The sequence below is a fragment of the Epinephelus moara genome, chromosome 11 (genome assembly GCF_006386435.1).
Source record: "Epinephelus moara isolate mb chromosome 11, YSFRI_EMoa_1.0, whole genome shotgun sequence".
Classification (NCBI taxonomy): Eukaryota; Metazoa; Chordata; class Actinopteri; order Perciformes; family Serranidae; genus Epinephelus; species Epinephelus moara.
Window position 1 is genome coordinate 6,211,732 of NC_065516.1, and position 15,321 is coordinate 6,227,052.

A 15,321-nucleotide genomic window follows, 5' to 3' on the forward strand; every position below is an offset into this window, starting at 1 on the left:
AGATATATAGATATATATAGATATATAGATATATAGATATATATATATATATATAGATATATATATATATATATATATAATGTGTGTGTGTGTACACTGTATATGTGTGTGTGTGTTATCGGTTATCGGTATTGGCCTTTAGGAGATGAAAGTTATCGGTTATCGGTATCGGTTTAAAAGAAAAGTTATCGTGCATCCCTAATCATAACAGAACCGAAGGGGAAATATTTGGTCATATACTGAATTGGTGACTTTATTCTTGACCTTGAAACTGTGCTGATTGTATAGAGTTTATGTGCTGTCAGGGGGGAGATGTGTATGGAGCATCCGTGTTTTCACAGACATGGATGTAAACAGTGAGAGAAACTTGACTGGTTCACAGAGACATAAAACCGCGAAGCAGCTTCTTCCTGGTTTTGTTGGCTCCCTGTCCCAGCCTCTATTACTCTTTTTTTTTTCTTTTTTTTCCCCCCATTGCTCTCTGCAGCTGGAAAACCTTGGGAATTTCATCAAAGCTATCCTGGCCTATGGCCTAAAGCCCAATGACATCTTTGAGGCCAATGACCTGTTTGAAAATGGGAACATGACTCAAGTCCAGACCACACTGCTTGCACTGGCAAGCATGGTGAGTGAACATACAGTTCAGAGGTTTGCTGTCTACTGAGAAACACATTTTCTGTTGTTGTAGGAAACAAATCCAGCATCACATCAGTTCTTTGACCAGCATGTCCCGTCTGTTAGGCAAAGACCAAAGGTATGGACACAAAGATCGATATTGGAGTGAAATACGCAGACAAACAAGCACGACATTTTGATGACGAGAAGATCAAGGCTGGTCAGTGTGTCATTGGACTGCAGGTAACTATGACTGGTGTTCAAGTGGTGTGGTGTTCAAGTCCACAACACATGAACTTAAATCTTTAGGCTGATGTCACTGAGAGCTAATGTTTAGTTTGTAGCTTTATATAAAACTACTTTAGTGGCAGAGGAATAAACAGATTAAGCATTTTCCTGGGAGCGTGTCATTTCTCCTGCAGTGAAACAATTATTGGACTCTGACACTCTCTAATAAAATCCAGACTAGGGTAGGTTTAGGAGCTCTTCCAAACAGGACGAACACCCGATGAACAAAAGTTTCAATAACCTTTACTAAAAATGTCAGTAGTTCATCTTAGGGTTAAAGGAGTAAAGTGCAACACACACCGCCGCCATACGCCACGCGTCAAAACGCCCGCCTCCATTATATTCTATGAACAAACCCACACCGGTGCCAGCTGACGCGCCGCGCCGCTCTGCTTCAGCCCACTGCTCTATTTCCAGCGCGGCCGGCGCTGCGAGAAAAGCCTTTTATGTACGTCTCGGCCGCCGTAGTATCAACTCCGGTTGCTTCGAATTTTTAATGAGACGATTTTGATAAGAAACTCACACGTGAATTCCAAGTTGTTGTTGCCTCAAAGTTTTTCCTCTTCTTCTTCCGTTACTAGCAGTTGGCAACCATTGGCAACTAGTGTAGGTACAGCCACCTAGCAGGCTAGGCTGGGAGATACACTTTAGTGTCAACATTGCCGCTGCCAATGTGTGTTGGGGGGCGGGATTTGAGAGATCCTACTGCTGGTCTTTTGTCCTCAGATGGGGACAAACAAGTGTGCCAGTCAGGCTGGAATGACTGCTTATGGAACCAGAAGACATCTGTATGATCCAAAGACTCAGACTGACAAACCCTACGACCAGACCACCATCAGCTTGCAGATGGGAACCAACAAAGGAGCCAGCCAGGTTAGAACCCACTTCTCTAATGCTGCTCTGATTGGCTCTTTTTATTTTTAAATAATCCCTTAGAGGAGACCAACATTATTTAGTCCTTTACATGACAACGAATGTTTTCCATACAGCCAAAGCCTGGTGAAGCTTGGTGACACAGTTCCATAGTCACACTGCTGAGTTGCTATGTTGAAATGATAAAGCCATGTTCTTTATCCTGGAAAATGGAAGAGTAGAGTTTATACTGGGTCATTTTATCCTGTCTGAATCAGTAAATATGGCAGTGCTGCCAGTTTTGTGCATTAAAGGATAACTTCGGTATTTTTCAACCTGGGCCCTATTTCCCCATGTGTATGTGTGCGTATGATTCGTAGGTACAACTCGTTTTAAAATTGGTTTAGTATTGAGGGAGGTGGATGCAAACAGGAGCCGCGAAACGAGCTAAAACGGTAACAGGGGCAAATGCGTCCTGTATAAGTTTGCGCATTAAAAGTGCTTTTTTTCGCCACTGACCGGTTCAGATCGCCAGTGCTATCTCTGTAAATAGCATACTGAGCGTTTCCCTTACCTCTGGGCTGTGTGACGTCATCTTGATCGTGAGTCGCGAGAGCTTTGCTCCACTGTGTCTGTAGCTCTCTTCACTCGTGGGACAGCCGTTTTCTTGAGGAAGAGGTGTTTCGGGATTGGATGTCTTCTCTTCTTCGGCTGGCAGTAGTCAACTTGGGAGAAGTGAGCACTGCAGACTGAATCATACGCACACATACACATGGGGAAATAGGGCCCAGGTTGAAAAATACCGAAGTTATCCTTTAAGTGTAGACCTGATTTCACCAGATGAAACCAAGCAAAATGAGAGGACTGTTTCAAAGAACAGTTCTACAACTCGCGGTATCCATTCATGCAGTTAGATTTAGGTTTATATCTGTCTATGAGATTTCTGCATCCACCTCAATACAGGTCAGGGGAATGGAATTTAATTTGTGCTGATCACAGCATCAAAAAATAACATATCAATGTTTTTGATAAAACATGTAGGCGTTTACAACGCCTACTGCCAGTTTGACTTGTCAGAGTGACTACTTAAAGACTCCTCACGGTGGTACTTATCAAATGAATGAGGGTAAGGTGAACAGAAGTTGTGGAAAAATTGCAGACAGTGGCCATCGTATTGATAAGCTCTGATGTTAGTGTATCTTTTATCAGCACTTTATAATGTTTTGCTGTAATATCTTATCACTCTTTAGCCTCTCCTCTATTCTCTGTCCAACAGAGCTCCCACACATACAGAGACACACAAACACACACAGAGTAAACAGCAGAGCAGAGGGGCCTTGGTGGAGAAGTCAGCTGGTGAGGTGAAGGTAACTCAAGTTGACGACACCTCTGTTCATTGCTGTAAGTCAGGGGTCTTCAAAAATTTTCAGGTCAAGGGCCCCTTAGCTGAAAGAGAGACAGAGCAGGGAGCCCCTACTACATATATTCATAGACTGTATAAATAATGGACAAAGCTACCGTAATGTCACCCATGTGGATTCCAGTTTTTTTAGGCCTTCAGTTCGCCATTTCCAGTCCTGTCTTGTTTTTTGGAGCCAGAAGTGACCATATTTGGATGAGAGGGTGGAGCTGTGGAGGAGCGAGGGGTGGATCTGACCTCACAGACTGTGGTGACACCTCGCAGACAGTCTGTCACTCAAGCAGCCCCGCCTTTACATATGTGTAACTTTGGGCCTTAAGGAATATCAATAAATGACACTTGGGAGGAAAAAAAACAAGTGTCATGGAGCGTAGTTCCTGTGGGCTTCAGTAACACTTAAGCCCTGCGCTTGCCTGAGAAGGACTAAATACACAAACCGCTATTTTTAGATATCCACGAGAGAGACCGTCACTGCAGCCTGTTCTTTTTTGTTCTGAAAATGTGGGTGTGCAACCCCATTCTATGGATGATAAATTAGATGCAGACTTCCATCTGTGTCACCGTTGAAGAGCCAGCAAATACAGCGAGTGCTGGATGGAGGAGTGAGTGACAACAACCTCACCCACATTTACGAATACAGTTTGTGGTGGAAATGCAAAACGGACCTAGGGTCTAGGTACCATGTCTGAAGGTTTACTGTTGGCTCCAAAGGCACTATACTTTAAGTGTTGGTGGAAATGGGGCTATAGCTAACACTTATTTCTTTTATGTATAAACCAGAATGCTTAGATTTAACCTCACCAATCTCTTTCATTTGACTTAACAGGACTAATACTGTAGAATACACACACACACACACACACACACACACAAACATCCAAACTAATTGTTGAGGTTTGGAAAGTGAAATTCCTTCCCATTCTAGCTCAATAAACGACTCCAGTTGCTCAACAATCCAGAATCACCACTGCTGTATTTTGTGCTTCATAATGGGCAACACATTTTAAATGGGAGTCAGGTCTGGACTGCAGGCAGATCAGTCAAGTACCTGCACTCATTTACTATGAAGCCGTGCTGTTGAAACACGTGCAGAATGTGTCACATTGTCCTGCTGGAATAAGCAGGGACGTTCCTGAAAAAGACATTGTGTGGATGGCAGCATATGTTGCTCCAAAACCTGGATGTACCTTTCAGCATTCATGGTGCCTTCACAGATGTGCAAGTTACCCATGATGCCGTGGTCACTGACACACCTCCATACCATCACAGATGCTGGGTCTGTACTTTGCTCTGGTCTCAATCTAGATGATCCTTTTCTTCTTTAGCTCTGAGGACACGTCATCTATTATTTCAAAAACAATTTGAAATGTGGACTGGTCAGACCACAGCACACTTTTCTACTTTGTGTCAGACCATCTCAGATGAGCTCAGGCCCAGAGAAGTCTGCGGTGTTCTGTTGTTGATGGCTTTCGCTTTGCATGGTAGTGTGAACTTTTTGCAGGTGCAGCGACCAACTGTGTTTACTGTAGGGATTTGCTAAAGGCAAGTTGGTTATTGATCATTAATTACCAATGGTAATTAATTAAGAAATTAAATTATTAATGTGTATTAATAATTCCGGGGCCCCACCCTGGATACAGGGATCAATGACCAACCGGTTTTTAGACAAAAAGGGACTAATCCTCGTCTCAGTCTGCTAATATAGGTGAATATTAACAATCAAATAATTAGAAGGCGTGAACCCGAGCACTGACCATCACAACCAGCTATTGATACAAAAACAATGCACAAATCTCCACAGAGGACTGCTATAGTAAAGTCACAAATGTTTATTAAACGATTATGATTCAACAATCACAAGCTGTTCACTTAATAAACATACTACACTAAATTGACTTACTAGAAGCAACAAATCAAAGCATGCAAGTGGGTGGGTGTGTGTGTGTGTGTGTGTGTGTCACCTTTAAAGTACGCACAAGATGGCGTCCAGCGGGATCAAACACACCGTATGCTCTAACAGAATAGCTGTGCAAACACGTGTAGGTGTGTAGGGTGTGGTAATGGCGAACTGCTCTTGAGGAGTTGCTCACAAGGCAATGTGTGATTTTACCACAGGTATAAGGTGTGTGTGTGTGTGTGTGTGTGTGTGTGTGTGTGTGTGTGTGTGTGTGCGCATGCATGCGAGTGTGCGTGTAGGTTAGTTAAAAGAGAGGGAGAGAGAGAGAGACGAAAGGCGAGCGGGCGCTCGTAATCAGCGCGAGGTAAAAGCAGCCGTGGAGGAACACAATGGTCACTTTCCTATCCCTCAGAGGCCGGTAGACTAACTGGGTCAGCCTACCGTCCACTGGTCTTTGTTACAGATAGGAATGCGGCGTATTGTGAGCGCGGCCAGCACACTAATGGCACAATCAATTTGCTCTGGCAAGCGCAACAACAAGCAGCAATCAATGATCAGATTATCAAAGAAAGGGACACGGCGGTCCTCAAAGTTCACAAAATCACAGTTAAAGTCACTCTTAAGTCACACGCTATATATAAGTCCCGGCCCAAACTGAAGCTCTCTTACTTGAGTCGCCGGCGCGATGATGTGTGTCCCATCTGTTGCTGTGGGATGAGTGCGCGGCCGCTGTAGCGTCCTACAGCGGAATTAAAGATGCTGTCCTCCGTGTGGCAGAAGAGGGATCAGCTGAGTTGACTCGATTGAAGAAACAGGGCCTCGATGGCTCCGTCTTCCTCGGGAGAAAAAAAGGGGGTTCTCCAAAATCTGCAGATGCTGAGGAACGGCGGGGTTGTGCGGCGTTCTGCTGGTGCTCCGTGGAGTGTTAAAAACAAAAGAAAAAGTGTCTTTTCTCGTCCAGCGAGTCAAGAAACAAAAGGGCGGCCTAGGTCGGTTAAATTCAAACGTTTGAGATGTTCCCTAGCAGTAACTTGCGCACAGAAAGCTTTGGCTTCCTTCCAGCAGCTCGTCACTCAGGGAATGCGAGGGGCGTCAGCGCGCAGCGGCAATTAAAGTCTCAGTGACGTCATAGGGGATTCCTTCTGACTCCACCTGAACCTGGCTGCTGTCGCCCAATGGGGAGCAAGAGTTTGAATTTCAAAAGTGATTTACACTTTTATAGCTACCGGATGGAAGCTTGGCGCGTTTCCTTTGTTCTTAGACCGGCTGGTTTTGTCAAGGCCTCTCTATTGTTTAAAACATGTGGCTGAGGTCCCAACATTACTGACAGTGGTTTTCCAAAGTGTTCCTGAGCCCATGTAGTAATATCATTTATACAATCAAGTCCGTTTTTAAGGTAGTGCTGCCTGAGGGGTCACAGGTCACGGCCATTCAGTGTTTGTTTTCAGCCTTGCCCCTTACGTGCAGAGATGTCTCTGGATTCTCTGAATCTTTTGATGATATTATAGATTGTACATAGTGAAATCTCTAAATAGCTGCAATTGTTACTGCAAAGTGTGTGTGTGTGTGTGTGTGTGTGTGTGTGTTGTAAAGAAGCACTAAGCTAAGCTTAGAGTCTATGCACTGCTTTGCATATTGTTTCTTCTGTTATTGTTACAGTTCTAAGAAATACATAATTCCGGATTTTTTTAAATCTTGTGATACCATTGTGATTGTGGGAAGTGTGTTGTAATAGCTATGAATCATGAGTCACTCTGTGATTCCCACACCTAATGTGGATTATTCTGAGCAACCGGGTGTAGAGACCAAAATTAGTCCTGCATTAAAACAAAGCAAGGAGCTGTTTTGGTGGAAGTATGTTGTTTCAGACATATGTGAGACATCAAATTCAATCCAGGAAGTCCAGTTGGAGTAACAGAGCCATGAATATGAAGCCTTCTCAGACCCCAAAACAATGCACAGCAATTTATAATGCATTCTACAATGCATACTGATCTATTATGAATGTGCTCCTGCATGCACATGAATGGCCTCTGCAGTGACTTTCCCATTAATGTTGTGTACAACATCATGTAGCACTCATTGAGCCAGTCTGACCTGTTTTGGCTGACAGCCCTGCATTTTTTAGCCAGAACCCTCTTTGTTGGCACTCTTGCTGCTTCACCGGACTGGCCTCATTCAAATGAATGAGACAGCTGGGTTTTTCATACAAAGCCAAATTCATTGTGAACGCAGCATAACAGGGACACTGTTCAGAGTTAGATATGTTGCTGTTTATTTTTTTTCCCACTTTTTGTTTATTAGTTTTCACAATTAAGAAAGTATGTATACGAAAGTACAAGGAAACATTTTCACCTCCTTGGAAACACAGATAAAATCTAGTATGAGATAATAATGTGCTCCCAGAATTAAAAAAAACAGCCAAACATAATTTAAAAAAAATGAAATAAATAAAATAACAGTAATATACAAGAGTGTGCGCACACGCACCTGCAGTTAGGAATAGAATTCTATAGCAGATGTTGAACAGTACTACAATCTCATAGCTGTTTAAGGACATATGTAATGAAAGGTTGCCATTCGCTGCCAAAATTGTTGTTAGCTCCTTGTAGAGCGGACTAGCTTAAAAAATTGTAATGTATCTCCGACCCAGTGTTTAAAGGAGAGAGGGCAGGGGTCACCTGCTTCCAATTAAGTAATGTCTTCTAGCTAAATGGGTGACAAAAGCAATGCACATTGACTGTACCTTAGGGAGATGATTGTCTTCACAATGGAGAACCAGTAACCCGAGAGACCCAAGCAAAACCAAAATGTATGAGCTAATGTTGTAGGTGAATTTTTACATCCGTTACAAGAATTATCAACCGAGGGTTACATCTTTGAAATTTTGAGTTTAGACAGATGAAGTCGCGCAGAACCTTCTTAAAAAAACAAAGCCATCAGTGAATTCAATCAATCAATCAATCAATTTTATTTATAAAGCCCAATATCACAAATCACAATTTGCCTTAGAGGGCTTTACAGCATACGACATCCCTCTGTCCTTAGGACCCTCGCAGCGGATAAGGAAAAACTCCCCAAAAAAACCCTTTAACGGGGGAAAAGAATGGTAGAAATGGATGAAGTGGGTTTGCCATTTGGCGGCTGTGGCTCAGAGGTAGAGCAGATCATCCACCAATTGGAAGATCAGCAGTTCGATCCCTGGCTCCTCCTGTGGAGCTCCTCCTCCTTCCCGATGATGCTTCCATCGGTGTGTGAGTGAGTTAAAAAAAAAAAAAAACTAAGTACCAGGTAGCACCTTGTATGGTAGTCTCGGCCACCAGTGTATGAATGTGTGTGAATGGGTAAATATGACTCATAGTGTAAAAAGTGCTCTGAGTGGTCAGATGACTAGAAAGGCGCTATACAAATGCAGGTCCCTTACCATTTTCTGCACCCTCAGTGATCCTGATAATCCTCAGACTCTGACGGCGGGTTCTGTTCTCTAGATTGTTATTGCGGTCCTTCAGTTTACCAATCACCTGATTGAGTTACAAAATGGCACTTTCCATCTCGCTGATGCGGGAATCATTGCAGCTGAGCGGATTCATGATCTCCCACATAGCAGTAGCTGTCTCAGTCTGTGCTGAATGTAGAGATGCTACCTTGGCTCTAAACTGTGTTATTCGAGAGGAGATAACAGCTTTGGTATTCTGGGGAAGGACCTCCAGCTCATGTTTGATATCAGCATGGAAACTAGCCATCTTTTGTTTGATTATGTTGTCCAGTAGTTGACGAGAGGTGGCCACCTCTGCTTTAACAAACTTAAGACGAGTGTTGCCCTCTGGTTGCTCCGCAGGCAATGGAGGGTCCGGGTCTGGGTCCGGGTGATGGACAGTAGTGCAAGCATTTGCCATTAGCGTTTGTTTGAGTGCAGGCCTAGTTAAACTTTGCACCTCAACTTTAGCTGACTGCTTCTGTGTTCTACCTGCAATGACACACACAAATGGTGATACAAAGTGTAGGCTACAAAGCTCCTCCAGCAGAATATTAATGTCATGTCCTACTGAAGTTAACATGCTAAAATATATGGAGCATGTTGGCCTGTGACTACTCAATGGCAGGTGTAAACCGGAAGTCCCTGTTGACATTTTTTAAATTTAATTTTCCAAAGCTGTGAGCAGCACAAACTAAATTCCATTGTCATCTCTTCTATAGGGTGGAAGGCAGAAATCTCAGCCAGATATCTAAAAACCTGAATACATGATACCCAAATTGGTTTCATAGATAGATAACAGTGGAGTAAAGTGAAGAATTATTACCATTTACAAGGTCACCGTGTTGCAATGATGATTTACAATGTTAAAGTGACCCTTGAAAATGTAAGAAAAAAAAAAAAAAAAACTTGATCAATGTGAATGACAGATAATCCAATATTGATAAAGTCAAATCAGGTCAATTTCATCGCCTTAATATCACCAATCAAAAATTAGCTTCAAAAGGTTTTACAGTCTGTACAGCATACAACACCTTTTATCCATAGATCTTTGATGAATTAATCATGAACATCCCCACTGGGAACTTTCCTTAAATATATTAATCTACAAGAATTAGCCCATTTAGGGCAGAGCATTCACTACAGGATGTGTGTGTGTATACTACCTCCATCATGTGGTAAAGTTTCTGCTGCATTTTGGTTTCCTGCAGGCAGGCATGTCAGCCCCTGGTACCCGCAGAGACATCTATGACCAGAAGGTGGTGCAGCAGCCACTGGACAACTCCACCATCTCCCTCCAGATGGGCACCAACAAGGTGGCATCTCAGAGGGGTATGAGTGTGTACGGTCTGGGTCGACAGGTCTACGACCCAAAGTACTGTGCCCCCCCAACAGAGCCGGTCATCCACGCCAACGGCAGCCAGGGTACCGGCACCAATGGCTCCGAGATCAGCGACAGTGACTATCAGGCTGAGTTCCAGGAGGACGAGTACCATGGAGGTTACCATGATGACTACAGCTCCCATTACAATGATCAGAGCATTGACTATTAGTGGAGACTTCCACCGCCAGATCAGTATTAACTAGTATATTTCATCAACTTCACAACAGAGCAAGTCTTTTGCTATCCTCACTAGTTTTTTTTTCTTGTGTTGAAGCATACAATGCAGTAGGGCTACACGATATTGGAAAAAACTGACATTGCATTTTTTTGTTTTGTTTTTTGTTTTGCAATATATGTTGCCATTTTATAAAATACAAGAATTTTCACCAGATGACTTGAATAGCTCTATTGGAAAGAATTAGGTTGACTCACCACAACACCATTGTATTCATATAATACCCTTCTATAGAGTGTGCCAGGGCTGACGTCAAAACCCGGAAGTTTAGCATTGCGCTTGCCTGAGTGTCAGACTGAAGCTCGCAGAACCTTCAGTCTGACATTGCCTCCATTGAAGGCGATTTACAAGGGGGAGGGAATTTGATTTTTCCCTAACCAGTCAGTAGAGATCAACGACTCACCCAGAATCTGACGTCATTAGTATCCATGCCTTGGGGGTGCCAAAAACAAGCGAGCATTGCCCATTTAAAATGTCTCCGTCGTCGTGCACGCCCAGCTGCATCGCCGTTAAATCCAGTTTAGCAGCTTCCTTAATTTGGTCCTCCATTAACGCGAGTAGTGGCGAAATACCTCGATAGCATCGTTAATGTGGTCTGTAGGATCTGTAGCGGTCGCCATTGTTGCTATCCTCACCAGTTACCCACCGGCGTACAGCTTGACATCAGCGTGGCACTGATTGGCTAATCGCTAGACCCGCCCCCACCCCCGGCGTTCATTGGTCCATCCATCGTTTGGACAAGATAAATCGCAAATTCATTGCAGTATGCCAGACCAGAGATGCAAGCCTACTCAGTTGAGTGGGCGGGGTCTATGGTCTGGAACCAGGCTAGCATCACGCTGGTTCCCAGAAGAGAAAGTGAATGTGATTTTTGCATTGCGTTTTGGATTATGTCAGAAAATAAGCTCTGTGGCTAACACAAGTTTATGATACATACAGGTTTTGTTCAGTGAGATAATCTTCACATATGAACACCTTTCATACCGCATTTGAAGCTTAAATGTGATTGGCAGAAGTAAAAAGCTAACGTTAGGCTTTAATGGACTACATGACTACTCTACGGTCGCATGACTCTTGACGTCACAGCTACTAAGCTTTCAACTGATTTTGGCCGCTTTATTTTAAAAACATTGTATAATGGGGAAATCGGACTGTTTAAGCTAAATAAGAAGCTGTAATGGCGGACTGCCAGCACTCTCGCCTGTTCGGGGGTGATGACGTTTAATGTCCCCGACAGGGTTTGTTGTCGTATTGAGCAGCTTGTTAGCAATCGCCTTTTTTACGACACGTAAAAGCTTCAAAATTCACAAGTAGGGTATTTACTGACATGTTTTATGTCGTAGAACAAAACCTGAAACTCGCTTAAGCTTTTGTTAACCACAGATCTTATTTGAGGCATTTTACCAAAATCCCATTCAAAAAACGTATTGACTTTTAGACGAGAGAACTGGAAGTGCTAAAAGCACTAACGGAGTTCTGGGTTTACTGGCACACTCTATTAATCCAGGCTAAGGTCAGTGATCTAACAAGTCATACTCTAAAATAAGGGGGTTCATCTGTGAATGAAGAAGATTGCTGGTATATAAAAGGGATCCAGGAGGTCATGTCTCTGTACTCCAGATTAAACAGAGCATTAGGGATATCATCTTTTTTTATATCCGAAATAGTTCCATATTTCGGACGTTGACCTTCTTTTGGGTACTAAATCCACCTTTACCATTTCTCCCTCTTGCATGTCGCTCATTTTCAGTGTGTGACTCCAGCGTGTGTGTGTGTGTGTGTGTGTGTTGTGTGTGTGTGTGTGTGTGTGTGCGTGCGTGTGCATGTGTCAGAGAGAGAGGCGAGTGGAGCGGAGCAAGGAGCTTTCTTCAGAGCTGCTTTTCTGAAGCAAAACAAAAGTTTATATGTTCTAAAAAAAGAGAAAACATTGCATGTCCTGCGATGTGACTATCGCACATGCACACATCGCGATGGCGATGTTCAAACGATATATTGTGCAGCCCTACAATGCAGTGTTGTGTTCAGTGCTTTCCTTCTTCACCTAGACCCTTTCCTCTGAGCAGCAAAGGTTGTACGAACTGTAGTGGCATAGAATAATGACATGCAGAGATACAGTGATGAAAAAGTTTTTAATACATTCTTTTAAAAACATACCTGAATGATGGAACACTGAAGTGATAACTTTGTGAACCTGTGATGTAGCATCAGGTGAGACTGCAGCATTCCATGTTTGTATTCCTGGACTGAAACTGGGCTGATGATCCACGTGAAAGGAATTCAACAATAGGCTGAATTATATGCCTTATCTCCCTGTCTGTATTCAGCCACAATAACAGCCACAGTTTGTGATAGTGTTATTCCTTTTATTTCTTTTTTTTTTTTTTTACTACATTTAATCACTATACCATCTTTTTTTCTTTTTATGATAAGCATGGTGGCTGTTTAGTTTTAGTGCAGATGACCAAAATCAAGCTAACTCTAATTTACAGACAGACGTCCTTGTTTCATTACATTACATATATTTTCATGTTATTTTCCTTATATTTCTAAAGTGTATTTATTGCCATGTCTCTTATTGTGAAACAGTCCACCATTATATGGTTCATAAAGAAAAAATTATATATATATTAATCCTTAAATTCTTATTTTTCATCTGGAAGCGCATCTGCACACTATTGTAACAAACATGTCTAGGAAGCAGGTACTACCATAAATTCTTTAACAATAGCTGGTTGTCTATACAGGGGTTGACTGGAACAAAAACTTGGCCCTGGAATTTTGGCCCAGACCAGCCCACCACTATAGATCACACAAATATAAGTCATCTAAGTCATATTATATGATCCAAAGGTGTAGGTTTCTTTCAACATTTGAGGGGACACATTGAAGAAGGATTTCTTGGGCTCTTTTTTTGAGGGTCAAGCACTTCATTTCCTGCATTCTTTTTATGTCTTTTCAGCATCTATTTCTGGCGGAAATGTCAATCAATCAATCAATTTTATTTATAAAGCCCAATATCACAAATCACACTTTGCCTCAGAGGGCTTTACAGCATACGACATTCCTCTGTCCTTTGGACCCTCACAGTGGATAAGGGAAAAAAAAAAAAAAAAAACTGTAAAGGGGAAAAAATGGTAGAAACCTCAGGAAGAGCAACTGAGGAGGGATCCCTCTTCCAGGGTGGACAGATCAACATAATAAATTTACAGTGTTCCATATGACAAAATGATACATAAAGAGAGACAGAGACAGAGAGATGCAGGACAGACAGTAATGACAGTAGCTTACAACAACATTCATTTAAGTAGTAATAATATAGTAATAACTACGGCTATTGTGGTACAATATGTTGTAAGTATATATTAATATATGATAGTAATGTGTGTGTGTATGTATGTATGTGACAATAATAATCGTGTATAATAACAGAAGTATGACTAATGACAGTAGGAGGCATCAGGCAGGACCACGGCAGCAGCACAACAACGTCACACGATCCAGGCACAGCTGTGATATGAGGTAACCTGCCGGACAGTGGAGCACAAAGGCTCTGGAGAAGAAGCAGAGGTAGTAACATGCAGTAGAGCCGAGTTAGCGAGATGCAGTAACAGGACATGAATGTTAGCAAAGGCGAGAGAGAGAATTAGAGAAGGTGCTCGGTGTATTATAGGAGGTCCCCCAGCAGACTAGGCCTATGTCAGCCTAACTAGGGGCTGGTTCAAAACAAGCCTGAGCCAGCCCTAACTATAAGCTTTATCAAAAAGGAAAGTCTTAAGTCTAGTCTTAAATGTGGAGATGGTGTGTCTGCCTCCCCAACCCAGAAACAGGAAGATGATTATTCCACAGAGGAGGTGCTTGATAGCTGAAGGCTCTGGCTACTGTTCTACTTTTAGAGACTTTAGGAACTGCGAGTAACCCTGCATTCTCAGAGTGCAGTGTTTTGGTCTGATAATAGGGCATGAGCTCTCTAAGATATGACAGAGCCTGACCATTTAGAGCTTTGTAAATTAGGAGAAGGATTTTAAATTTAATTCTGGATTTTAAAGGGAGCCAGTGCAGAGAAGCTAAAACAGGAGAAATGTGATCTCGTTTCTTATTTCCTGTCGGTACATGTGCTGCTGCGTTCTGGATTAGCTGGATTAGAGAGTTTTCAAAGATTTATTAGAGCTACCTGATAATAGGGAATTACAGTAATCCAGCCTAGAGGTATCAAAAGCGTGGACCAATTTTTCTACATCTTTTTGGGACAGGATAGGCCTAATTTTTGCAATGTAACGTATATGAAAAAAATGCAGTCCATGAGGTTTGTTTTAAATGGGAGTTAAAAGACTAATCTTAATCAAATATTACTTCGAGGTATCTTATGGTAGTGCTAGAGGCCAGAGAAATGCCATCCAGAGAAACTATATCATCAGACAAAGAGTTTCTGAGTTGTTTAGAGCTTAGAACAATAACTTCAGTTTTGTCTGAATTTAACATCAGGAAATTGGAGCTCATCCAGGATTTTTTGTCTTTAAGGTGTTTTGCTGGTAGAAAAGGGCTTAGGCCACAATAATGGCAACCACTTATTATTCACCATAAATAGTTTGAATGACTAAATAATATGTCAAACGTATGCCAGATTAATGTTTCACGGCGTGGATTTTCATCTGAAGTCAAGTATGACCGCTCTTTCCTAATACACTATGCCGCAGATAATACCAGTAATATTTTTGTTAACAATTAAAGGGCCAGTGTGTAATATTTGGCATGGTTTATTGTCAAATCTGAATCTGAATCTGAATCTTCTACCCATTAATATGTTTATATAAGTGTATAATCGCTATAAAATAAAATTTGTTTGGTTTTCGTAGCCTTATAATTATGCTTTTTATATATATATAGCAAGGAACTTGCTTTAGAGAGGTGGCCATCTTGCACCGCCATGTATGTAAGGCAGCCCGAGCGGACAATCCAGCCAGCCAGAGAACGCGTTTCGCGTGTATAAATAAACTAACGAAGACAGTGGAAGGAAGGAAGAAGGAGGAGGAGAGGCAGAGAGTGTTAGTAGTTCGTCGATAGAGAGTAGTGAAAAGTGTTTTTAGTTATAAAGTTTGCGAATGGACCACACTTACCACGCAACAGGAGAGAATGAACCCGAACCGTCATCTGCGAG

General features: G+C 42.3%; 2 protein-coding genes across 4 annotated transcripts in view; one reads left to right on the forward strand and one right to left on the reverse strand.

Annotated features, from left to right (window-relative positions):
• The window catches only part of cnn3a (calponin 3, acidic a), a 34,621-nt gene extending 21,830 nt beyond the window's left edge, over window positions 1–12,791 (forward strand). The window contains exons 4-7 of the mRNA XM_050056512.1: window positions 488–625; window positions 742–858; window positions 1,630–1,776; window positions 9,759–12,791. Coding sequence (XP_049912469.1) covers window positions 488–625; window positions 742–858; window positions 1,630–1,776; window positions 9,759–10,100 — 744 coding nt within the window. The 3' untranslated portion in view covers window positions 10,101–12,791. The remainder of the gene's footprint in view (window positions 1–487; window positions 626–741; window positions 859–1,629; window positions 1,777–9,758) is intronic.
• Window positions 1–15,321, reverse strand: part of LOC126397604 (uncharacterized) — a 409,985-nt gene that overhangs the window by 370,470 nt on the left and 24,194 nt on the right. The window lies entirely within an intron of this gene.